The sequence below is a fragment of the Dromiciops gliroides genome, chromosome 1, assembly GCF_019393635.1.
Source record: "Dromiciops gliroides isolate mDroGli1 chromosome 1, mDroGli1.pri, whole genome shotgun sequence".
Lineage (NCBI taxonomy): Eukaryota > Metazoa > Chordata > Mammalia > Microbiotheria > Microbiotheriidae > Dromiciops > Dromiciops gliroides.
The window spans coordinates 200402077-200427513 of record NC_057861.1 but is presented as its reverse complement, the minus strand read 5'-3'; the positions used below and the strand labels follow the sequence as shown (position 1 = coordinate 200427513).

The following is a 25437-nucleotide window of genomic DNA, read 5'->3' as shown; positions in this document are numbered from 1 at the left end:
AATTATTTACTATTAAAGATAACAATAAAATCTACTTAGATTCAAATGAGATAACACCCGAAAGTATTTTGTAAACTTTAAAGCACTATTAGGTCACCTATGCTATTATTATATTTTTTGTTTTGTGTTTTATGCCTATAAATGCTACATATTTGTTATCCAAATTAGACAATGAAATCTATTTTAATAGCAAGAGTATCAATAAAAATCTATTTTGAAAGAATATATCAATTAAAATCTGGTTTTATTTTTAAAGGAATCTTATTGGGTTACCTAAATTCTTAGAACTGTCAGGGACCCTGGTGAAGAATTCACCAGATTGTCAAAGAGTTCCATGGAACAAAATGATCTGGTCCAAAATTCTGATCTATTCCAAAACTCTCTCCTTATAGATGAGGAAACTGGGGTTCACAGAGTTGCACTCAAAGGTAGGAAGCCAGTTAGTGGCAAAGGCTTCCTTATTCCCATATCCAGAGTCAGCATCAAAGGATCATAGATAGAGAGTGGTAAGGGATTTGGGATGTCATTAGTCCAACCCCCTTATTTCACAGATGAGGAAATTTAGACTTAAAGAGGTTAAATGACCTTGGTAAGCATCAAAGATGGTATTTTATATCAGTGCTATCACTAACATCATAAAGGCAAAGATGTCACTACTATAAACCCCTACAATCATAGAATTATATTTTATAAAATGGGCATAAATAATATTGTAAAATATGCTGTACTCATTTATTAGGATACAATAGGCCTTAATATACTATTATCTATAATGCACAAGAGTAAGAAGACTATCATAAATTTGCCCTATCAAAAACTACTAGCTATTGTGCATGTTAATTAAATCATTAGTTATTTAATGATAACAAAAGCACTTTAAAATAAATAATTTTTAAGTTTAGAACAATTTGAGTGAAAACTTTAATAGTTGTCAGGAAGGAACAAAAATGCCTTCTTTTTCTTTTGTTTTCCATTTAGCACAGTTACCTCTCAACTATAGCTTCTCAAAGCCGCCAGGGAGTAAATATCAGTGGTGGAATTTGTGTGCAGGTCCTCTTACTTCAGACAATGTGCTCTTTCCAACACACCACACTTCCTCTTTTACTGTCTAATAGAGTCTAATTGGGAATAAGATCAGTTTATTGGGTCAGATATGAAGGTGTATGTAGAAGACACATAAGTCGAAGAATTGAGATAAATCTGGATTGACCATATCACATACCCTGGAAGTTGCTTTGTAAAAATACTCCCAGGGGGACAGCTAGGTGGCGCAGTAGACAGAACACTGGCCCTGGATTCAGGATGGACCTGAGTTCAAATTCGGCCTCAGACACTTGACACTAGCTGTGTGACCCTGGGCAATTCAACCCCAATTGCCTCACACACACACACACACACACACACACACACACAAATACTCCCAGGAACTCTGTTTTGCTTGATTATGCATATTTGTTAACAGGGTATTATCTTTCTTTTCTTTTTCCATTGGGGGAAGGAGGGCACTAGTAATAGATAGGGCTACCAAAAAGAAAAGAAAGACAAAAGGGTCCCTGAAGCATTTTTTAAAATGCTGATATGACTTAACAACAACAAATTCCAAATTACAATGTAGACACCAATAAGAAAGAATAACTGGGGGCAGCTAGGTGGCACAGTGGATAAAGCACCAGCCCTGGATTCAGGAGGACCTGAGTTCAAATTCTGTCTCAGACACTTGAGACTAGCTGTGTGGTCCTGGGCAAGTCTTAACCCTCATTGCCCTGCAAAAAAATTAAAAAATTTTTAAATTAAAAAAAAATTTTTTTTAAAGAATAACTAGCCTTCCCCATCCCAAGCAGATTTAAATAGCTTGTGAGATAATATAAATATCATTATCCCCATTTTACACGTGAGAAATTGAAACTCAGAAAAGTTTAAGTGACTTGTCCATAATCACACATTTGTTGTTCAGTTGTGTCCGACTCTTTGTAAGGGTTCATTTGAAGGTTTCTTGGCAGATTTGAACTCAGGACAATTAGTCTTCCTGACTATGGCCCAGCACTCTATCCACTGTGCCATTTAGCTGACATCTCTGAAGCTGAGATACAACAAAGTATGGATCAATTCTCTGCTGCTTATGTTAATTTTGGCCTAACAACTAACACCAAGAAACCACAGGTTGTCCCCTAACCAGCACCACACCATCTATATGTGGAACCCTTGGTTATAGCAAATGGAAAAATTTTGAATGCTATGGATAAGATCACTTGCCTTGACATTATACTTTTTCCAGGGGTATACACATTGATAATGAGGTTGACTCACGTATTGCCAGAGCTAGCTCAGTGTTTGAAAGGCTCCAAAGGAAAGTGTGGGAGAGAAGAAGTATTAGACTGACTACCAAACTGAAGGTCCACAGAGTTGTTGTGCTGACCTCATTGTTGTATGCCTGAAAACCTGAACAATCTACTAGTGCCATGCCAGGAAACTGAACTGCTTCCATTTGAATTGCCTTAGGAAGATTCTGAAGATCACCTGGCAAGATAAGATACTGGACACTGAGGTCCTTTCTCAAGCTGAACTGCCAAGCATTCAAACTCTCCTACAGAGAACACAACTCCCATGGGCTGGCCACATTGTTCGAATGCCAAACTATGTTTGCCTAAAAGACTTTTATGGAGAACTCATGCGAGGCAAGTGATCACATGGAGGTCAGAAGAAGTAAAACAAGGACACTCTCATGGTCTCTCTGAAGACCTTTGGAATAGACTGAAGATTGGCAAAGGACAGCCCAGCATGGTGTACCCTCATTAGAGAAGGCACTATGCTCTGTGAGCAAAGCATATTTGCAGTAGATCAAAAGAAACAGGAGATGAGAAAATGTAGAGACATCTCCACTCCAAATGATCATATGGACTATTTGGACCTGACCTACAATAGAGCCTTCTGAGCTCCTATTGGTCTGCTCAGCCACAGTTGGACACACTGTACCTTGATTCCAACATAGTGATGTCATTTTGGTGCTCTTTGAGAACAACAACCAACCAATTGGAGTGCTTTGCCATTTCCTTCTCCAACTCATTTTACAAAGGAAGAACTGAGGCAAACAGGGATAAGTGACTTGCCCAGGGTCAAATAGCTAGTAAGTGTCTGAGGTCATATTTGAACTCATGAAGGTGTGTCTTCCTGACTCCAGGACAAGCATTCTATCCACTGTGGTACCTAGCTGCCATGATCACACATATATGTAGTAACTCCTGAGAGCAGATTCAAATGCAGAACCCTGGTATCTGCTGATCCTAAAACAGGTCCCCTTTCCCCTATACCACAGTGAAACCAAACTTAAAAGCAAATTATTTGGAACATGGTACCATATACAAGTTGCTGTATACAAAATAGAACTACTTTGATAGACCAACAAAAAATTGGGATAATTTTAAATGGCATTTTGGTATGTAATAATAATAATAAATAATAAAAATAATAAAATTTCAGCATCACTTTTCAGGATGACTGAATCTCCCCATGACTTCCCAAACTTCAACCAAAATCTCAATGTCCATTGCCTCTTGAAGGTAGATTCTAATTTAATCTCTGGTCCAGGTTACTTGGGGAAACAGACATTCCACCTCCTTCAAAAACACTGGAACGAGGAAGCATCGTTTAATTTGGTTAGTCTTATAAGAAGGTGGTAGATGAAGTAATGACATGTAGGTATAGTGAGGGACAAATCAGCCAGCCAAAGTAAAGAGAGAGTTAGACAAATATTTATAATACTTCCTTCCCATTGGCAAACAAATATTAACATTTATAAAACTTACTTTCCTCCTAAGGTATCTCAGACAAAAGAAGTATATGAATGCAGTCTTCTTTCCCAATCCATAGATTAAAAACAATCATTATCAAACTTTAAAAAATTTTATTTCTACCTTATCTATGAAAATATAAACATTTTCAAGGAGTCAGGTATATTTGAGAAATTCCTTTGGCCCATTTTCAAATAGGTGTACTCAAGTGAGGGTAAAAAAAGGGAGGTAAGCCATGCCCTATCCGTAGATTTTCCTACTTCAAAATCTCAAATAGTTTGCATAACATTCATATCTTTAAAATTCCATGGCAAAATAACCATTTCACTAACAAACTTTGCTTTATATGTATTATGATTTAAGTACCTTTTGTTTTTAGATCATCTTCCTTTCCAGCTTCTCAAATAATTTTCATAATATTCATATATTCAAAGTCCCACAGTAGACTAAGTAAACCTTTCATTTACAAACATTATAATTTGTATTGCTATGTCTTGTTTTTGTATCATCTTCATTTCCAAATATGTCATTTCCCTCAGCCCACTCCTATCCAGAGTTATATAGGACACATAACAAAGAATTCTTTTGAAAAGGAAGAAAAAAGTGGTTTAGTAAAACTAACACATTAACCTAATCTGACAGTAGTACATGCAATATTCCATACCCAAAGTTCCCCACATCTGCAAAGCAGATGCTTTTTCCTTTCTCTTCTCCAGGATTAATTTTAGTCATTATAACACAGGATTCAGATATTTTTGGTTCTCTTTTTTGTTGCTATTGTTGTTTATCTAAGATTATTAAACTTCTAGATTTAGTGTTAACAAATTGATTTGAAAACTACCTACAAGTAGGTAATAGGTGTTATGAATTATTGTTTTATAAATATCCATTGCCATGCAGGGAGGGCCTAGATTCAAATTGTGGGAACACCAAGATGGTGAGATAACATAGTAGCAAAAAGAGCTTTAATAAAGGTAATGGAAACAATTATACAGGAGAGCTCATGCTTACAGAGCAGCGAGGCAAACCTTAGCAAGGTCCCTATGAAGCAGCTGCCTGTGCAGTAAACATCTATCTTTATAGCTCTATATGGAGATATTTTAATGAGACAACTATGATAATTCCTTTTATTTAGACCACCGTTAGATATTCAATCTAAAAAAGTCATATAGGTCATGGCCTCTTGAAGAGGACCATGACATCGGGGTGATGTCATAACTTGCAGTGAATTGAATTTTTAAGTGAGGGAGGGCTGTGCAAGGTCACTAAGGCTGTGCAAAGTCACTAACCTCACTCTCTACTCCAGATCCATCTGGGTACAATGGAAAGATGTAGTTCTGGACAGGACAACTGCAAATGGCCCCAGATAACATAGGTCATGTAGGTAGTTATTCAATGTCTCATTGATTGATCATTAGGCAATATTATTGTTGGTTCAGTCATATTTGACCCTTCGTGACCTCATTTGGGGTTTTCTTGGCAAAGATGCTATAGTGATCTGTCATTTCCTTTTCTAGCTCATTTTACAGATGAGGAAACTGAGGCAAGCAAGGTTAAGTGATTTGGCCAAGGTCACATAGCTAATAAGTTTTTGAGGTCAGATTTTAACTTAGGTCCTATGACAAGTAAAACTAAATGTGTGGTTGCCTTAAATTAGAAGCTTTTAGCACCAGTCTTTAGGCATTAAGCATTTATTAAAGCATAGTCAAGGCTGTAGCTCAGTGTGTCCTGGAAGCAGCGCTACACTTTAAGAAGGAGTTAAAAGCCAAGAAATAGTCAGCCAAGATGAGTAGGCAGAGAAAGCAGCAGACCATTGAAAACTTCTTTGGGGAAAAGGTAGACCACAATACACCCTCAGAAGAAGAAGATAATAACAAAGTCAAAGTTCCAACATTCAAAGCATCCAAGAAAAATATGAATTGGTCTCAGGCTATAAAAGCACTCAAAAGGGACTTGGAAGAGAAAGTAGGAAGGATAGAAGGAAGATTTAGAGATATGGAGGAAAGAATGGAAAGAGAAATAAGAGCAATGCAGGAAAGTCATGAGAAAAAAGTCAACAGTTTGAAAAGCCAAATGGAAAAGAAGTAGAAAAGCTCTCTCAAGAAAATAATTGCCTAAGAATTAGGATTGAACAAATGGAAGCTAGTGACCTTATGAGAAACCAAGAAACAGTAAAGCAAATCCAACTGAATAAAAAAGTATAGGACGATATGAAATATCTCCTTGGGAAAACAGCTGACCTGGAAAACAGATCCAGGAGAGATAATTTGAAAATCATTAGACTACCTGAAAACCATGACCAAAATAAGAACTTAGAAACCATCCTCCAAGAGATTGTCAGGGAAAATTGCCCTGATATTCTAGAAGAAGAAGGCAAAATAGAAATTGAAAGAATCCACTGATCATCTCTTGAAAGAGATTCCAAAAGGAACACCTCCAGGAATATTATAGCCAAATTCTAGAGCTCCCAGGTCAAGGAGAAAATATTTCAAACAGCTAGAAAAAAGGAATTCAAATACTGTGGAGCTCCAATAAGGCTAAAACAAGATCTAGCAGCATCTACATTAAAGGACCAGAGGGCATGGAATATGATATTCCAGAGGGCAAAGGAACTGGGACTACAGCCAAGAATCATGTACCCAGCAAAACTGAGTAGAAAAATTTTCAGAGGAAAAAATGGGATTTCAATGAAAAAGAGGACTTTCAGGCATTTGTGATGAAAAGACCTGAACCGAATAAAAAATTTGACTTTCAAATACAAGACCCTAGAGAAGCATAAAAAGATAAACAGGAAAAAGATTTCATGAGGGATATTAAAAGATCAAACTGTTTACATTCCTACATGGGAAGATAATACTTCAAACTCATAAGAACTTTCTCAGTAAGGAATTCACAGAAGACACAGGTTTGAACTGAACATGAAGGGATGATATCTGTAAAGCATTTATGTTTTGTTCTTTGTGGGGCAAACACAGTGGGGTGTCTTATGTCTGGGACCGGATTTGAGCTTGGGGCCTCCTGGGTCCAGGGCTGGTGCTTTGTCCACTGTGCCACCTAACTAACCCATGATGACATCTTTAAAATAAGGTTGAGGTGTAGGAGAAATAGACTGGGGGAGGGGGGAAGGAAGAGATGGTCTGGGGAGAGGTAGTTTACATGAAGGAAATAAGAAAAAAAGCTTATGGAGGGGAGGGGAAGAAGGGGAAGGAGTGGAGGAGTGAGTGAGCCTTAATATCATCAGAATTGACTCAAAGAGGGACTAACATACATACTCAAGTAGGTATAGTAATATATTTTTGCCATGAGGGAGGGGAGGGAGATAAGGGACAGGGTGGAGAAGAGGGGAAGGAGGGAAGGGCAGATTGGGGAAGAGAGCAGTAAAAAGCAAAACACTTTCAAGGAAGGTGAAGATGTTCTGCATTACTGCACAGGTATGACATATTGAATTGCTTGATTTCATAGGGAGGGTTGAGGAGGGAGAGAGGAAGAAAAATTTAGAATACAGAATTAGCTCAAAGACCTTATAAAAAATAAAAGCATAGGGAGCAGCTAGATGGCATAGTGGATAAAGCACTGGCCCTGGATTCAGGCGGATCTGAGTTCAAATCCAGCCTCAGATACTTGATACAAGCTGTGTGACCCTGGGCAAGTCACTTAACCCCCATTGCCCTGCATCCCCCCCCCCCAAAAAAAGCATAGTCAAGAGAGAACATGTGGAGTTAAGAAAGTTAAAAAGAAGCCTATCTACCCTAGGGTTCAGCTAGGACTCCTTCTCCTTCCCTTCCACCACCATGAGATTTCCAGCCACGGAAAAGAGACAGAGCCAGAGAGCCAGCAACCCTTCCTACTTCCTGTTTCCCTCCCCTGGAAGAGGCTATCCTTCAGCATCTCCCAAATCCATTGGTTCACTGGACTTTAGGGTAGTCCTGTTGTTGAGTTCAAAATCCTTAGCTTCTGAGAACAATACTCTACTGAGGGATAGCCAGGTGTGGTTTCAAATTAATTAACTTTAAGTAGGTTCAAAGTCAGTCTCACTTAATTCAATCAATTTTAAATCAATTTCCATGTAGGGCCTTTGGGCATCTGCCAAATCCCATTATTTTCTCACAGTCCTCTTGACTCCAGGCCATACTCCATCCGCTGTGCCACTTACCTGCCCTTCATTAGGCAACAAAGATTCCCTAATAGCTTACCATCTGGGGTATTAATAATAATGGAGTTCTGCTGAACTGGTTTAAGCAGTATTCACTCCTTGACTGAGCAAGTATTTTATGAAGTTCTGCAGAATGGGCTCAGACAATTGTATACTATGTATATGCATGCATGAATGTATGTTTGTATATATAGCTGGAACCAAGAAAAAGACACTTTTCCTCAAACTTTCTGTCCATAATATTCCATAAATTCCCTATTTCCTAGGTGCTTATGATTTTTTTGTATTTTAAGCATTTCTTTTGTTGTGTAGGAAATATATAGATGGCCTTTATCCACTAGTGTGTTCCTATTGTAAAATGGGTCCTTTAGTCCCTTTTGGTAAGAACCAAGGCATTAACCACATAGAGCAGCTAGGTGGTGTAGTAGAGTGCCTACCCTGTAGTCCTCAGACATGTACTAACTGTGTGACCCTGGGCAAATCATTTAACCCTGTTTGCCTCAGTTTCCTCATATGTAAAGTGAGCTGGAGAAGGAATGGAAAATCACTCTAGTATCTTTGCCAAGAAAACCCCAAATGAGGCCATAAAAAGTCAGATATAACTAAATAAATAAAATAACAATAACAAATTAACTACATGTGAACAGAGTAGATTCGAATCTAGCTGAAAACCTATACCTAAAATGATGCCAATGTGTTCCTAATCCCATTCAACATTTTTTATGACTTGAATGAAATAATTAAAACACAAATTTGGCATGATTACCAAGTTTGTTGATGACACAAACCTTGGAGGAATAGATAATACACAATGTTATAAGACTTTAGCACACATACAAATCCCAACAACTTGCCTAACGAATACAAGCTCTCCATATGGAAGATGCTTTGGAGCTTGCCTCTGGAGTATCATGATGATATAGAGGAGAAGTGCCTTGGAGAGTAAATGGAGAATATGTAGTCACTCCAAACCATGTTGTACTAAACTAATGGCTTCCGTGGTGGCTCTTTGGTTTTAGAAACATTAAACAAAGACCTATCAATATTAGCCATTGTTATCTCTTGCCTTGGATGTTTTTAGAGAATCTTGGTGACTTTTTTCATCACAACAACTGGTGAGAAACCATGGTGTTAGAGTCAAGATGTTAAGGCCATCTCTTCATTTGAGTCAATATAGACTCAAGAAATAGGCCTAAGCCCTTGGCCTTTTCAGAAAGGTTGAAAGAGTAAGAGACAGAAATCTGGGAGTGATGATCCAGTTGTGGTTTAGCAGCCAGTCAGTCAAAAAAATCTGTTAAGAATGTATTATGGGGCAGCTAGGTGGCCCAGTGGATAGAGCACCAGCCCTGGAGTCAGGAGTACCTGAGTTCAAATCTGGCCTCAGACACTTAACACTTACTAGCTGTGTGACCCTGGGCAAGTCACTTAACCTCAATTGCCATACACACACACACACACACACACACAAAGAATGTATTATGTGCTAAGCACTGTACACACAAAGAAATGTAAAAGACAGTTCCTACCATCAAGGAGGTCACATTCTAATGAAGACAACATGAAAATAACTATGTACGAACAAGGTAGATGCAGGATGAACAATGAACAGAGGGATGGCAATAGAATTAAGAGGGATCAGGAAAGCCAATAGAACATCAATGCCTTGTAAAGAGCCATATGGGAGTTCATTGATAGTCCCTTCTCAGAAGGAAGGCCTGCTCTCCCTTCTGACTTCACTGTTTCTGTCTATGGCAACACAGTTCAGCTGGTCTCCCTATATTTGAAACCATGGATTTATCTGAACTCTTCCCTTTCCTCTCAAACCAATGTTATCAAGTCCTAACAGTAACAAATATTAAATGCCTACTATGGAGAAGGTAGTGGGAATAGAAAGACCAAAAAAAAAGTTCCTATTCTCAAGGAGCTTATATTCTTCTAAGGGTGATATGACATGAACACAGAACTTACAGATCAAGGGGGCTGGAGAAGAGCAGGCAGAAGATTCCAAAGATTTTGAGTACTGACAGAGTGGCTGTTTTACCATGGATCTGTAAGGGGGCTAAAATTCTAGCTAGTCTGTCTAAAATATCTAATGAGTGGTTGCCAATAAATTATAAGCTTTCGCAAGAAGTAGACTTTTAAGCATTTATTGAGGAGAATAGGAATTTGGTGAAGAGAAAGAGAAAGGCCTAGATTCATCTATCTATTAAAGGGAGAGCGCATTTCTTGCTCCACTCTCCACCAGAGTCCTGACGAAAGAGAGCACAAGGGAGCCAGCCTCGCCCCCTCTTCCTCCCACCAGCCAACGTCACTTCCTGACGCCAAAGAAAAACTGCATGGCCTTGCCCTCAAAGGCCTTCTCCTCATGGTGGAGCCCTCCTACAGGAAGTCTCCAGCAGGTGGTGTCATTCTAATCATTACAGTCCGCCTTTTTGGGGTGTTTCTTTGATGAACCAGTCAAAAATAACAGAACATAATACCCTATGCTAACTAAAAATATGTTAATAACAATATAGAAAAGGGAGAGAGGAAAGTTTTGTCCAAAGGGGCAGTCCCTCATGAACCAGCGCTTTGACATTGGCCTGCAAAGGGAGGGCCTCTCCAGAGAGTACATGTTACAGTTGGTATATATAATAACAGAAGGAAAAAAAAAAAGAAAAACAACAAAACAAAACTGTTCATTTAAAGTCTCCGAAAGTCTTCTCAGATGACCTCTGCGTGTAGTTATGGAATGGAAGTCTTTTCAGGGGTTGATGTGTGAATGCTGGTAAATAGCCAGGAAAATTTCCTACAAAATTGAGCTTAACACAACTTTAAAATAGCTTTGTCAATAATCAAATCAAACAATGAAAGTTCTCAAAAACGTGTCTAAGGGAATTCAGAATCTTAGTTGTTATACATGAAACATATACTAAAATAAAAATTGAAACATTCTTTAAAACTTAATATTACTGGGGCAGCTAGGTGGCGCAGTGGATAAAGCACTGGCCCTGGAGTCAGGAGAACCTGAGTTCAAATCCGGCCTCAGACACTTAACACTTACTAGCTGTGTGACCCTGGGCAAGTCACTTAACCCCAATTGCCTCACTAAAAAACAAACAAACAAACAAACAAAAACCCAAAGCATTAACACAATCTTATCCCTCATTTGTCTGGTTAAACAGACTAAAATCAGGAATGGGGTACTTAGGGGGTTTAAAAGATCCATTTGAAAATTTAAATAGAAAGCAGTCTTACTTTAGCAGTAGTTCGGATTTAAAGGGACAAGGTAGGGGGAAATTTCTTACCCAACCAAAAGATCACAAGACAGAGATTCAGCTTTCCTCTTCATGGTCAGCCATCTATAAGGGGGCTAAAATTCTACCTAGTCTGTCTAAAATATCTCATGAGTGGTCACCAATAAATTATAAGCTTTAGCAAGAGTTAGACTTTTAAAGAATATCAATGCCTCAAGGAACAAGTAGCAATTTTTAGACCATAAACTATCAGAAGGACTCATCTGACATGCTACATGAAATTCATGGGACTAATGTTAAGTTAGAACTGAACTAAGTTATGAGATTAGCCCCTACCTTCTCAAGGTATCGGGAAAGTTTGTGCTTTCTTACAGCTATGCCTTCAAAGTAAATATCTCTTCGTAAAAGTTAACCAATGTTAAGCGGTTAAAAGAAACAGGAGGGCTAATCAGGGGCCCCTAACAGTGTTGAGGCTTGAATCAGTGGCAGCAAAGAAGAAAGATATTCTAAACACCCCTCAGGGTGTCCTAGAACACTGAAGGGAGATCCAGCCAACCTGGTTCTGAGAGAGTGATCAGAGAATCCAAGCTATAATAAAATGACATAATTAGTTTACAAAAAGATCTTGGCAGCTAGCTTGGCAAAAGTCATAATTAATTGATAATTATAATAATTATAAAATGAGCAAAACCAAGATGGACAAAACCAAACAAGATAAAAATTAATAGAGATAAAAGTAGAATCTTCCAATTATATTCAAAGAATCAATTGTTTAAGAATAGGTTGGGGAGGGACACAGAATTAGAAAATAGTTTATGCAAAAAGAAAGGGGTTCTAGCTGACTTCAAGTTCAATATGAACTATTATCGTGACAAAAATGCCCAAAAAACCAGTGTACCTTACTTCAACTTCACCTAAGGATCTGTGATTTCATCTGTATAGATTCTCCTTCCACCAATGTAGATCAAAACTTCCCTTTTGTTACTGAAAGTCCTACTTTTACCAACATTTCAAGAACATCATGAACTTAGAATATTTAACTTTATCGGTAGTGTACTTTGATAGATTACACCCAACAATATAGTCACAGGTATTTCCTGAAAACAGGAGTGTAAATTTATTAAGTGTAGAGAATCCAAGCAACCTTACTCACATTGGAGAAATCACAAATATGCAAATCCTTTTTCATGAGAATAAAATTTATCTCAATAGTTCATTCCTGTGCTTAAAATTTTCTAATCCTCATATACTAGAGACAGACAGAGAAGACGCATAGAAGGGAGATGAATGGTTATGATTCATGTGAAGGAGAAGGCCTATATAGAATATTAGAGACATATGTGGAGGCTGTATTTACAGTGTAAGTGCCTCCAGGAAGATAGCAATAAAGGTACCTTTCCCCAGGACCTGTTGGACCATTCTTGCTGGGGTCCATTGGAGCTCCTGGGTAGACAGACAAAGCAAGAGAACTAAGCCTCTAAGACCTCAAAAAAAGTGAGCCATATCTGGGAAAAAGATACAGAAGTGGGAGAGTTCCCTTTGAACATCTCTCCACAACTAGGAGAAACAACTAAACAAAAACATTTTCTTAAGAAAATTGTCAGCAAAAAAATAGGACAGGAAATCCTGCCCCCCCCCCCGCCCCCCAACTAAAAATCACTCTTCTCAAAACAAGTAGCAACAAGAAAGGACAGGGGAAAAAACTACCTTTATCCTAGTAAATATGTTTTTCAAACTGTTTAATACACAAACATCATTTCCATCTCTTACTTTCTCATGTTCTAACATATCTCTTTCTATTTCAGCCTATCTGGCCTTGGAAACATTTGTTATTACTTTACTGTCACTAATTAGATAGCTGCACAAAATATCTTTATAGAACACTTAGAGATCTTCTTCAAGGACCACTGAAGAGTAGGGAGGTGGGGCATAGTAGAGTGGCTGCAAAGATCAGTACTGTACATTGTGGTCTGCAAAATTTTATTCTGGTTATGACAGCCTGACCTTGCATTTTTTATTTTAATTCCTGGGTAAGGTTGGTTCCAGAAACATTAATTTATGTAATATGTTTTCACAAATATTCTGTCACTACTTTAGTGGGATTGCTTCTTTAATCCTTCCCATTGCTCCCGTGTGCTCTCCTGGAACAGATTCAGTATTCAGATTTGCTAAAGTGTTTCTTTCATGATTACTCTTGTAAGTAGTCTGCTAACACTGGCCATTCCATGGTCTTCAGGATTTACTGTGGTCCAAAAATTAATCACCCCTCAGTCAACTTGGTAATGAGCTTCTCCATACTTTCCAAGACTGGTCTTCAGAAGATACATGATAGATAATCAATTCTGAGTTCCTCCTTGGAGTTTCTCCATCTTTGTTGTACCTTTCTAAACTTGTACTCCCCTGGTCTAGCCTTCGAGAGCTCAAGGTCACTTCTAAACCACAATGAGACATCAGAGAAGGACTTTATTAGAGGAATGCAATCTTAGGCTACTTTAGTGATAGCATTTTGTTTAGAGCAAGAGATACAAGTCCCATTCATGTTCAGGGCACCATATTTTAAAAGACATTGACACGGGGCAGCTAGATGGCGCAGTGGATAGAGCACCAGCCCTGGAGTCAGGAGTACCTGAGTTCAAATCTGGCCTCAGACACTTAACACTGACTAGCTGTGTGACCCTGGGCAAGTCACTTAACCCCAATTGCCTCACTTAAAAAACAAACAAACAAACAAACAAAAAAAGACATTGACACACTGAAGCATGTCTAAGATGGTAGTTTTCAAGTATCCAAAGGCTGCCATGAGGAAGTTAGGAAAGTGAAAAGTATTAAGCCCCTATTATGTGCCAAGCACTGTGCTAAGTGCTTTACAAATATTAGATCTCATAACAAACTTGCCAGGTAGACAGGTTTTGTAAAGGAAACTAAAGCAGACAGAACTAAATGACTCTTCCGAGGTCACACAACTACTAAGTATCAGATGATGAATTTGAACCCAGATCTTTCTAACTCCAAGCCCAGCACTCTACCCATGCCTCCATCTAGCTCATTGTTCCAGAGGATAGTGGGTAAAAGTTGAGTGACACTGGACAAGTCATCACTTAACCTCTCAGTCTCCTTATCTGCAAAATGGGGATAATAATCATATCTACATCACAGTTGTAAGGTTCAAATGAATTAATTTATGTAAATCTTTTTGCAAATCTTACAGCTTTATACAAAGGCTGTTATAATTGTTGCTGTGGCTCGATAAGAGCCACTCAAAAGCAGAATTAGCTGCCTCAGGGAGCAGAAAGCACCCTCTTTCCCATCACCATGGAGGTCTTCCAGCAAGAACTGGACTGGCTCTGTGGGGTATGCTTTGGAGGCAATTCTTTTTCAGGTACAATGCCTTAGGGTACCTCCTTCCAAATCTGAATTGCTTCAGTTCAACAAACAGCCTGACTCTCATCCACTCCCAGGGAAACAAGAAGGACCCCATGCCCCAAGCAGGGCTACGTCTAAGTAAGCTGAGGAACACTTTACTTTTCCCAGAATGTCCCCCCTGACTCCAATGCAAGGAAGAAGAAAGAGCATCTCGGTACTCCGCCCCCCACCCCCAGCAAGGGACTGGGCGCCAGGGCTAGGCTCCGAGCCCAATGGCAGCGAGGCACGAGGTCGGCACGTGAAGACCTAGGCCACCCTGGGTGCGCCTGCGCAGAGCGGTGGGCTGTGGCCGCGGGCAGAGGTGGAGGCGTTCTTGCCCTGGGCAGCCTCCTGTAGGGGTGTAACGCAGCCGTACTTCTGGAGAAGGGGTGGGAGAAGCATTTTCACTCTTGAGGTGTGGTTCAGCGAAGAGGCTGAGGGAGCCAGAATCAGGGGACCCTTGTTAGAGACATGGCAATGTCCTGTCGTGCTGCGTGACCCAGGGCTAGTCATCTCACCCGACTGGGCCTCAGTTTCCTTCTCTGTGAAATGAAGAAGCTGCGCTGATCAGCTGCCAAGGCCTCCTTCCAGCTTTTAAATCTGCTTCCCCAAAGAAGACAAATCATAAGAAAGGCCGCAGGTGACGGGTCTGAGTGGGTCAGGGCACCGCCGCGCCCCCTCCCCAAGCACTTAGCGGTTTGTGTGATGATGCTGACGGGGCACTTTGAAAGGTCCAGTCTGGGTTGGGGCGGGGGTAGCAACGCGAGCTTTAAGACACGCCCTGGGGGGGGGGGGCGTTTTCATTCTGCGTTTTACTTTTGGGCCTCACACTTAACCTCAGTGTTTCTACATTTGTAGAAATAGGAACAGAAAATGGACATTTCTGAAGTTAAATATTTGAAATTAAAAACCTTTATGTGCTATATATGATCTCTTTTGAGACTAGTGGCCAGGTGTTTGTGGTTATGGAGGTCAACAACAAATCAGAAAATATTTATTAAATACCTACCATGTGGTGGATACTGCTATATGGGTATAGAAAGAAAGGCAACTTTCGAGTCCCTGCTCTAAAAGAACATTTAAACTGTATACAAACAAAATGTATACAGGACACACGGGGAGTAATCTCAGAGGGAAGGCAATAAGATTAAAAAGGACTAGGAAATGCAGCTTTTGAAAGATGGGACTTCAGCTGAGACTCGAAGGAAGCTGGGCTCTTGAGACTTCGTAGGTCACACGAAAGTTTCTCAGTGAGGTCTTCCAAGAAACACCTGAGGTGGCCCTTTGTGATGTTTGATGCTGCCAGCTATCTGTGGAATAATAGTAACGACAATAATAATAACTGTCATTTATATTGCACCTTAAGGATTACAAATCGATTTATGTATGTTATTTGATTGAGGTAGGTGTTATTAATGTCCTTTTTTACAGATGAGAAAACGAGTTGAGAAAAGTTAAGTGGTTTGCCTTAAGGTCACACACTTAGTAAGTATCCGAGACAAGATTTGAAGTCAGGTTTTCCTGACTCTGGATCCAGCAGTCTATCTGATGTGTCACCTAGCAGCCCATGATGAACTTCGTTTGGAAGTTCATAGTTATCTATTAATAAGGATTGGCCTATATTTTGAGCTTTGTATAATGTTATCAAATGGACCTTAACCTAAGTGGTTAATACCTGAAGAATCAGTGATTTCCTCAGCTCACGAACTCCTATGACCTGCTGACTTTTATTTAATTGATAAATCTTAGGGGTATCCAGAGTTTATGTGGATTGCTTTCAGTTGTTTTTGTTTTGATTTCAGAAAAACCATGAAGTGCTCCAGAAAGAAGGCAGGGTTAATGTTTTTAAAATTCTATGACATCTAGCACATTGTTGATTCTCAGTGAATAGGTTTAACAGTAGTAACCTGCCCTAGGTAAAATTGTGAAATAGGCTCTCTGTGGGGCTCCTGCTGCTTCTTTTTGCCCTTTTACTGACTTTCTGTTTGCTTCTGCCTCCATTTATGAAGACAGCAGATAATTTGGCCTCTAATGAATAATTTTTTATGTTTGTGTGAATACAAAATTCTTAAAATAGTTGTTTGTGGGGCAGTGGCGCAGTGTATAAAGCACTGGCCCTGAATTCAGGAAGAACTGAGTTCAAATCTGGCCTCAGACACTTGACACTTATTAGCTGTGTGATCCTGGGCAAGTCACTTAACCTTCATTGTCCCGCAAAAAAAAAAAAAAGTTACTTGTGCTAGCTACTAATGTATGCTAAAAATTAAATTTTATATGTTAAAATTGTTGAGGACACAATATAGTAGAGGCAAAACAGAAGACTGTAATGACATATTCACACATTTAAAATGAGAGTAGTATACTACTTATGCTGGAAGAGTCCACAGGAATGATAAAAGATTTTGTAGTATTTGAGTATAGTTTAGGATTTTTAAATAGTTATAATTATTGTGTGGCAAATTATGTTTTTCTTAGTTTTTGTAATTTAACCTGGAAGGGAGAGGGGCAGCAAAGTGACACAGTGGGTAGAGTGCTGAGCCATCCTGAGTTCAAATCTGGCCTCAGACACTATCTATGTGACGCAGGGCAAGTCACGTAACCATGATTGCCTCAGTTTCCTCATCTGTAAAATGAGCTGGAGAAAGAAATGGCAAACTACTCCAGTATCTTTGCCAAGAAAACTGCAAATGGGGTTATGAAGAGTCAGACAGAACTCAAAATGACTGTACAACAAACTGAAGAGGGAAATAAAAAGAATTCTAGGATTAAGAGGTGTCACAAAGTTTATCCTGTGTTCAATAATAATTTAGTGCATGTTAAATAACTATGATAAGATTTTAAGCTTTTCAACATAGATTAAATTTTCCTTTATTGGTTTTGAATTACCATCTTAATATTATGAACTTTAAGTGAAAAGCTTAAAGAAAAAATGTCAATATTGAACCCTGAATTTTATTAACTTGCTAGTTGGCATTACAGCAACATGATATTGTGAATAGAATTAACTATTATATTTTTAGAATTTGGGTTCCTCTTGTTACTGATAAGGCGGTTTGCTACTTTTCTCATTTTAAAAGGCCAAGTTGCTCACTAATGCAGTCAGCAGAAAACATGAGTGTTTCTGGGCAACAGTCCCTGTTCTTCATCAACCTTCCAGACCTACAAAAGCTTTGTGTTGTCAAAGTAGTTCTAAGTAACCAAATGGCAGACACAGAGATTAGAAGCACGCAGATGAAGATGTGCAGGTAAAAAAAAAAGTCACTTATGATCTTTGGGCTTTGTGTTTCTTGGAGAGATGGTATTTTATAAATATGAAATTTACAAATGAAGTACTTATCTTCTATAATATTTTAGTACTTCAGTGGGCCTGTGATCTCATTGTTACAATCCAGAGTTGGTGTGGTTTTTGTCTATTCCCTTCTATAATTCAGTCATAGGCTCTGTGCCAGAATCTCTGAAGACCTTCCTCTAGGTTCTTACAGTGTAGTCCGAAGAACCCTGAGGATCCATAGGAGCCTTTCAGGGAGTCTACAGGGTCAAAACTACTTTCATAATAGTATTGAGATGTTTTAATTTACAATACAATAATACTAATACTTAGCTTTATATTGTACTTTTGAGTTTATAAAGTATTTTACAAACCTCTCTCACAATAGCTCTGGGAGGTAGGTGCTATTATTGTTCCTATTTTATAGATGAGGAAACCAAGGGAGGCAGTGGTTAAGTGACTTGCCCAGGGTTGAACAGCTAGTAAGTATCTGAGGTCAGATTTGAACTTAGGTCTCCCTAACTCCAGAGACATCTCTATTTAATCTGCTGTCTAGCTGCCAGGAAATGTTAATAGATACAATCCACATAAACAAAAGTTCTTTGGGGGTGTGGGGCAGGTCCTCAATAATTTTTAAAAGTATAAAGCAGTTCTAAGACCAAAAATTTTGAAAACAGCTGCTCTAGACATTTTAACACTTTATGCAGTGATACAGCATGTTGCTGTTGATCTCTTATACTTTGTTCTTTTTTTTCTAATTTTTTGTTTGTTTTTGGTTGGGCAATGAGGGTTCAGTGACTTGCTCAAGGTCACACAGCTAGTAAGTGTCAAGTGTCTGAGGTCAGATTTGAACTCAGGTCCTCCTGACTCCAAGGCTGGTGCTTTATCCACTGCGCCACCTAGGTACGACCTAGACATTTTTTTTGATACTATCTTTTATGCCACCCTTTTGCAAGAGACTATTAATGTCCTATGGATGACATAAAAAAGCCTGTTTCTTCAGAGATCCTACTATTCTATTATTTTGATTCACTTTATCACCAGGAGAATATTGGTATTTTCAAAATTGAGTCTTTGAATTAGGGAGCAATTTAGGATTATTGAAACTGTTGCAATGTCCCAAATTTTGACCAGTCAGATCTTTTCCTACTGCTTAATTCTAGGCATAGTTCTTTATCCATTTGTAGTGTCTGTCAAAAGATTTATATACTGACAAATGAATTCATCAGACTGCCCATCCAAACTGCGTATCAATCTAGGCAATCAGTATTGTTTATCCTTTTGGATTTTCCTATTTGGATTATTAGGTTGATATGAGTAGCCATGCAGCTCTTTGAGACTATGCAATTATAATTTTCTTGTAAAAATTAAGCATTTTGTGCATTTACTTAAAACAAGGATATATCAGTTTAAATTCCAACCAAGTATGCCATGTTAAGATTGGTCAGGAACTCAAAATTTCTGAGCTTAGGCTACTCCAGAGTTAAAAATTTCTTTTAGTGAAGTTTTTGGAATGTAAAAATACTTTGAGGGTAATTAGCCATGTGAACTAAAACAAGTCATTTAACATTTTTTGAGCATCAATTTCTGCATGTGTAAATAAGAAGTTTGCAGCTCTCAAATTATACGATTCTGTACTTGAAATTGTTTTTCAAAAAACAGAGTACTTGAGTAAAGCACTTTCTGCTGCAATTAAGAGACATTTATTATATGCCTACCCTCAACCACACTATGCTAAGAGGTGCTAAATATTTTTCTGTTTTTTTTAATCTAAGTCTCTTATTTCATTGGTATAAGGAATTTTCAAAATAGTGTAGATTGGCAACTGTTCTTCAATATGCAATCTTAAAGAGTTGCCTGGTTCACCAAGTAGTGACTTGCCTGAGGTCACAGAGCCAGCATGTGCCAGAGGTCCTACTTGACTCCAGGTCTGCTTGATTCCAGACCAGCTGTATGTCCACTACCCTGTGCTGCCTCATTTTAATTTCCTAGGATGCCAGTTTTAAGTCCAAAATTCCTCTTGCTTTCAAGTGTCAGGTGCCTGGGCTTCTCCAGGACTTCCTTGCTGGGATGACTGGTTGGCTGGCTGGCTGGCTATAATACACCACCTGCAATTTCGTCTTCAACTATGTGGCTGGAATGCCTGACCTACTAGGGATAACTGTCTACACCTAAAACTGGAAGGACAAATAAAACAGAACAGAAACAAACACTTTTTGGCCCATTTCTTGAGACATTGGGTAAAAGAAAGGGAAAGCAGGGGAAGTAAGTCCTTTCCCTCTCCCCAGTTCAGTTCATGGCATCCACACTGTGATAAACTGGGGGAAAGACCACACTCCAGAGAAAGGGGCATTATCTCAGTCTGGCCAATTTTCAAATCCATAGTGGATACACAGCCAATCAAAGGAGGCTACATACACTTGTATGATAGGGGACAAAGAGTTCCTCCATTTTAGGTCTGGGGATATCCAGGCAAGCCCCTCAAGGCACCTCATGTTTAATTATCTGGGCATGTTCCAGAGGCCTTGGTATACAAAAACGAGACAGTCTTTGCCCTTAAGGATCTTATCTTCTCAAGTAGGAGATGTTAAGGGGCTAGTACCCTGAATTCAACCCAGCAAAGAGAATTAGTGGAATAAGAATTCTAATAGGATTTAAGAGACCTTCATTCTAAGACTGCTTCTCATTACTTTGAGCATGTCTTAGAGGCTACATGGTATAGTGGAATGATACTGGAGTCAGAGGACCTAGTATTTCATCCCACCTTTGTTATTTACTACCAGCATGACCCTTAGGATATTTTTAAGTTCCTTGAGGTTCAGTTTCTTCCTCTATAAAATGATAAAATTGGACTAAATCTTTAAAGTCCCTTCCAGCTTTAAATATATGATCTAACTTAATCTCCTACAATTCGAGCTCATCTCACTTTCAAACTTGGGGTACAATTGTAAATGCAAAAAGTTTGGAAAGTGTATGTGTTATGATGAATGTATGTGCATCCTGGATTTGATGGAAATGCCTTATTATCCAAAAGGATTTTATGAAACTCTTGATTAATAGGAGCAAGATGACCTTTGACTGAACTCCAGACTGAACCCAGATAGCTAGCTAGCAGATAAGTCCCTATCTGCTGATTTCTTTCCCCAGGATAATAAGTCCCTATCTTGTAAAAACATCTGGGCATCTTCGTCCTTGCTAAACCCCTATTTTTGGAATAATATAATCTTACCACAGTATTTCTGTTAAGCTGAACTATCAAATTGATTGGTATTTCCTACACTCTTGTTATAACTGAAATTATTAAAACTGATTTGCATTCTTGTTATAGTGTTTGCTTTTGGATTGATTTATATCATGCTAATGAAATTGATAACACCCTGTAACCAGTGAGGAAAGAAACCTTATATACCCTGAGAAAGAGGAAGTATTCCAGTTCCTTCTTTGGAAGGATTTTCCGAATGATTCATGCCTGCTTGTTCTTGGGACAAATAAACTGTCTCTGATCTGGTTTTTCCTGTAGGAGACATTATGAAAATAATATTTTCTGTGGTCTGTTTTTTCTGTAGGAGAGAGGTATAAAACCAAAATTTGACATGGAACATGGAGCTGGGCCCCATAGATGAGAAATAGCAAAGCATAAGGGTTAGAAGAGGAGTTTCATACTGTATTATCAATAACAAACCAAACCAACGAATAATTCATTCTTTCAGTAATTATAGAGCAGAATAATAAGCAAAGCGTTGTGCTTGGTGTTGTGGCCAACTCAAAAAACTATGATAGTTGCCCTTAAGGAGTTATAAATAATAACTGAGTAATAAGGGAACTCAGTGGTTTTTAAATTAGCAAAATTAAGTAAAAACAAGGAGAATAACAACAGTTCCATCCTTAAATTAATGCATTTCATCTCCACAGGCAATTGCTGTTTATGCACCAAGAGCTTCTTACATCACCTGTTCCTGGAATATTAAGTCAAATTTGGGTAGTGATGGCGGTTAGTGCTATTTTTCATCCCTTCTTAATCATTGGATTATTGCCCTTCTTCCCAAATGTATCAGTTATAAATTGCAAATCAGAAGTTAAATTAGAAGCTAGAAATTTCAAGCATTTAGCTATTCCAAGAAATCAATTTGAATCCTTACTACTTTAATCTTATGGAAGAAAAAAAAACTGTACTTGCCAGAGACTACCAGGTAATTTATTAAATATACAAACTTTTCTGCTTGTGAATTTTCCCCTTTAATTGGAATTTTCTTTGACTAAAGCAATTTCCATTTCTATTTCATAGTATTCCTAAAGACAAAATACCACAACAAAGTAAAACAAAGGTTTAAACATAGTTTAAATTTAGGAGTTTTTATTTACCATACAGTAATTTTAATGCAAGTGCACCTAGGAGAAAATAGTATCCTGAAACCAATCATTTCTTCTTTAACTACTCCCTCTTTTAATCTGGTCAAAGGTGAAAAGAGAGATATTTCTCTTAATTAAACAGAGATATTTCCACTCTTAATTTGGGCATCATTAATATGATTAAGTCTCTTATTTCTGGGAATGAAGTCCTTTCTATTCAAGGGAAACAGATTAGATCTTTTGTTCCTGTGAGTTCAAGGACCTCATTCTAGGACACTGATTATTTCTTTTTTCTTTTTTTTTTTTTCGTGGGGCAATGAGGGTTAAGTGACTTGCCCAGGGTCACACAGCTAGTAAGTGTCAAGTGTTTGAGGCCGGACTTGAACTCAGGTACTCCTGAATCCAGGGCCAGTGCTTTATCCACTACTCCACCTAGCTGCCCCCACTGATTATTTCTTAATATTTTATTAGACTTAGTGTTATATGCAAACCACAAAGTAATTCTAGAGCACCCAAACCACACTTTGTCCTTGTCTCTTTAGAGCTGTATAATTGATAAATCTTCAGATACAGGTGAGCAGGTAAATCTCAGTCACATGGTCATGAAAATGTGTCCCAAATGATTAACATATGATTTAGAATTGAAATTTAGGTACAATTTTTTACATCAGGGATTTTATTTTGTTAACTTTTTTCTGGCATGTACTTCTTTGGAAGTCTGGTGAAGCCTGTAGCCCCCTTCTCAAAATAATGTTTTTAAAAACTTAAAATAAAATACATAGTATTACAAAGTAAACCAATGATATGGAAACATAGTTAATCCAAATGGCAAAACAAAATAACCAAGTCTATAGACCCTAAGTCAACAACTTCTGCTTTTAGAATAAATCACAAATTACATGTGATGTGGAAGTTGATCTTCCCTCACAGTATCTTAATAAAGAAATACAAAACAGAATTTTTCCCTAGCTTTTTTAAATCAATTTTTCTTATTTTCCATTCTGTAAAGGTGAAAGATTCTTATATTATTTAGTATTTAGCTACCAGAAGAAAAACAAATCTTAAAACAAATACATTGCCCTTTGCATGCAAAACAATGATTAACTTATTTCAAGGTAAAGATGACCTTGTAATTATATAAAAACAATTGTTTTCTTATGAATGACTAACTTGGAACGAATAAGAAGAAAATACAAGTCAAGTTTCTTTTATTGAGCTCTTTTTCAGTATACACCTGTGTAAGGACATATTTGCTACCATTTAAGGTAGTCTAGATGTCTTTTTTAATTTTTGTAAATAGTAATAGTCTCTGAAAGTATCTCTCAGATTTAGAAAATTTAATTGAAAAGGGTTTCCTTGATTATGAGATATTAGAAAATGCTTTTTTTCCCCCAGTTTCACTTGTTGGTCTTTTCAATCTGAATGCCTGTAGAATGTACAGGTATCAGAAGGCTGGGAGCAAGGCAACTATGGTCACTGTAACTCTAAAGTTCAACACATATACTTATATGCCATTTGGGGTATTCTTTGCAATGGGAGCTTTGCATCTGGCTCTCAGTTCCTCTTGAGGAGAGGAGATAGAGACTCAGGCCATGCTACAAGTCTCTCCATATGCCTGGGGTTTATACTCCCAACCTTGCTAGCTCTGCTCTGATTAACTGTGTCCATTCCTCTCTTTTCCCTCACACAAAAAGGCATAGTTTAATTTTTGATATTTGTTCAATCTGCAAAGGCAAACCTTTGCTGAAGGAATAGCACTATGGTATATTTTTATAGACTTTGTTAGTGAACATAATACCCTTCTAATGATTTTATTGGCAAATCTCAGGATGAATTGGAAAAACATTTTTCTCTGCCATATTTTTCATCAGAAAATAACTTAAATGACTGATGCTTAGCTTCCATTTTATATTATTTTAATTTCAGATTCAGTCTTCTTGCCTTCATAAATCTTTTTTTTTTTTTTTGCGGGGCAATGGGGGTTAAGTGACTTGCCCAGGGTCACACAACTGGTAAGTGTCAAGTGTCTGAGGCCGGATTTGAACTCAGGTACTCCTGAATCCAGGGCCGGTGCTTTATCCACTGAGCCACCTAGCCGCCCCCTTGCCTTCATAAATCTTAAAATTATCGCTTTAAATATTAAGATTTTTTTAAGAAATGGGAAAATAGGGGGGGAAGGTGGGGGGATTTGTTTTTATTTTTAAACCATGATGTCATTTCTGTGATTTCCAAAATGTTTGCCCTATAGTTGCTTGTGAATCACTACTTAATCTCCCTAAAAAGTCATTGTGAGTTTAGGGGACACCCCCTAGGTTAAATGACCTAAAGTTATTTATTAAAATATAAGTGTAGAGTCTAAAGTATATGAAAATTAGAAACCAATAGAAGTTGTCATGATGGTGCCAGGGAATTTTCTCTTCTTAAATGATAGGACCCCTTGGGAGAAAGGCATAGCAGATAGCTGGGTTCAGATAACTTTGGGTCAAAGATGGGTCAACTAAAAGCAAAGAAGTGCTAAGGAAATGGCTTCAACTTCCTAGGGTACCAGTTTAGTTTTTATAATGTTTCAGGCCCACTTAGCAGCATTGTGTGGCAATTTAGGATTCCCAGCAGAGGGAAGGAATAGAGGAAAGGGAACTTGTTCAAGGAAGAAGACAGGGACAGTCTTCTAGGGGAATATTTGCTATGAAGCTGGCAGAGTTTGTTAGCAAAATGAAAAGACATTCCCTGTTCAAGGGCAGGAGACAAGGAGAAATGAACCAATACTTTCACGATTGTGAAAAAGGTTAGAAAAACTTTAGACTTAATTGCAGCATCGAGATAACCATTTAGACCAACCAGACTGTCGGTGTTGTCTCTTTTCCAAGAACTACAAATAGTTGTTACAACAGTGGGTCAAAGTATCCACTTTTGACTGTGTCCTTGCATAGTTCATTATATTATGTTTCTTCTCCAATAGCAGTTGGTTGTGATGGAGAGAGGTCCTATGCTGTTAGTTAATCAAATTATTGCAAAATGATTGGTGGTGGCTATTTGTCTTTGACAATGGTATAAAGGGGCATTGTAAAAGCTTAATGTAAACAGATGTCATTCAGAGGTAGATCGGTGATAAACAGTAGAGTGGAGTGGTACAGCATTCTCAAATTAAACAAAAACTGTTACAGAAAATAAAGGGTCAGAGAGGAAGAAGGAATAGAGGAGCAAGTAGAGGTAATGACATGGACAATTCAATAGTACATT

The 25437-nt window shown here is 38.2% G+C and overlaps 1 protein-coding gene across 1 annotated transcript in view; it reads left to right on the top strand.

Moving 5' to 3' along the window:
• Window positions 1-15037: 15037 nt before the first annotated feature.
• C1H18orf63 (chromosome 1 C18orf63 homolog) overlaps window positions 15038-25437 on the top strand; it is a 68845-nt gene continuing 58445 nt past the window's right edge. Inside the window, exons 1-3 of the mRNA XM_043977034.1 lie at window positions 15038-15219; window positions 17657-17824; window positions 21760-21838. Of these exons, the coding sequence (XP_043832969.1) occupies window positions 17673-17824; window positions 21760-21838 (231 nt within the window). The 5' untranslated portion in view covers window positions 15038-15219; window positions 17657-17672. The remainder of the gene's footprint in view (window positions 15220-17656; window positions 17825-21759; window positions 21839-25437) is intronic.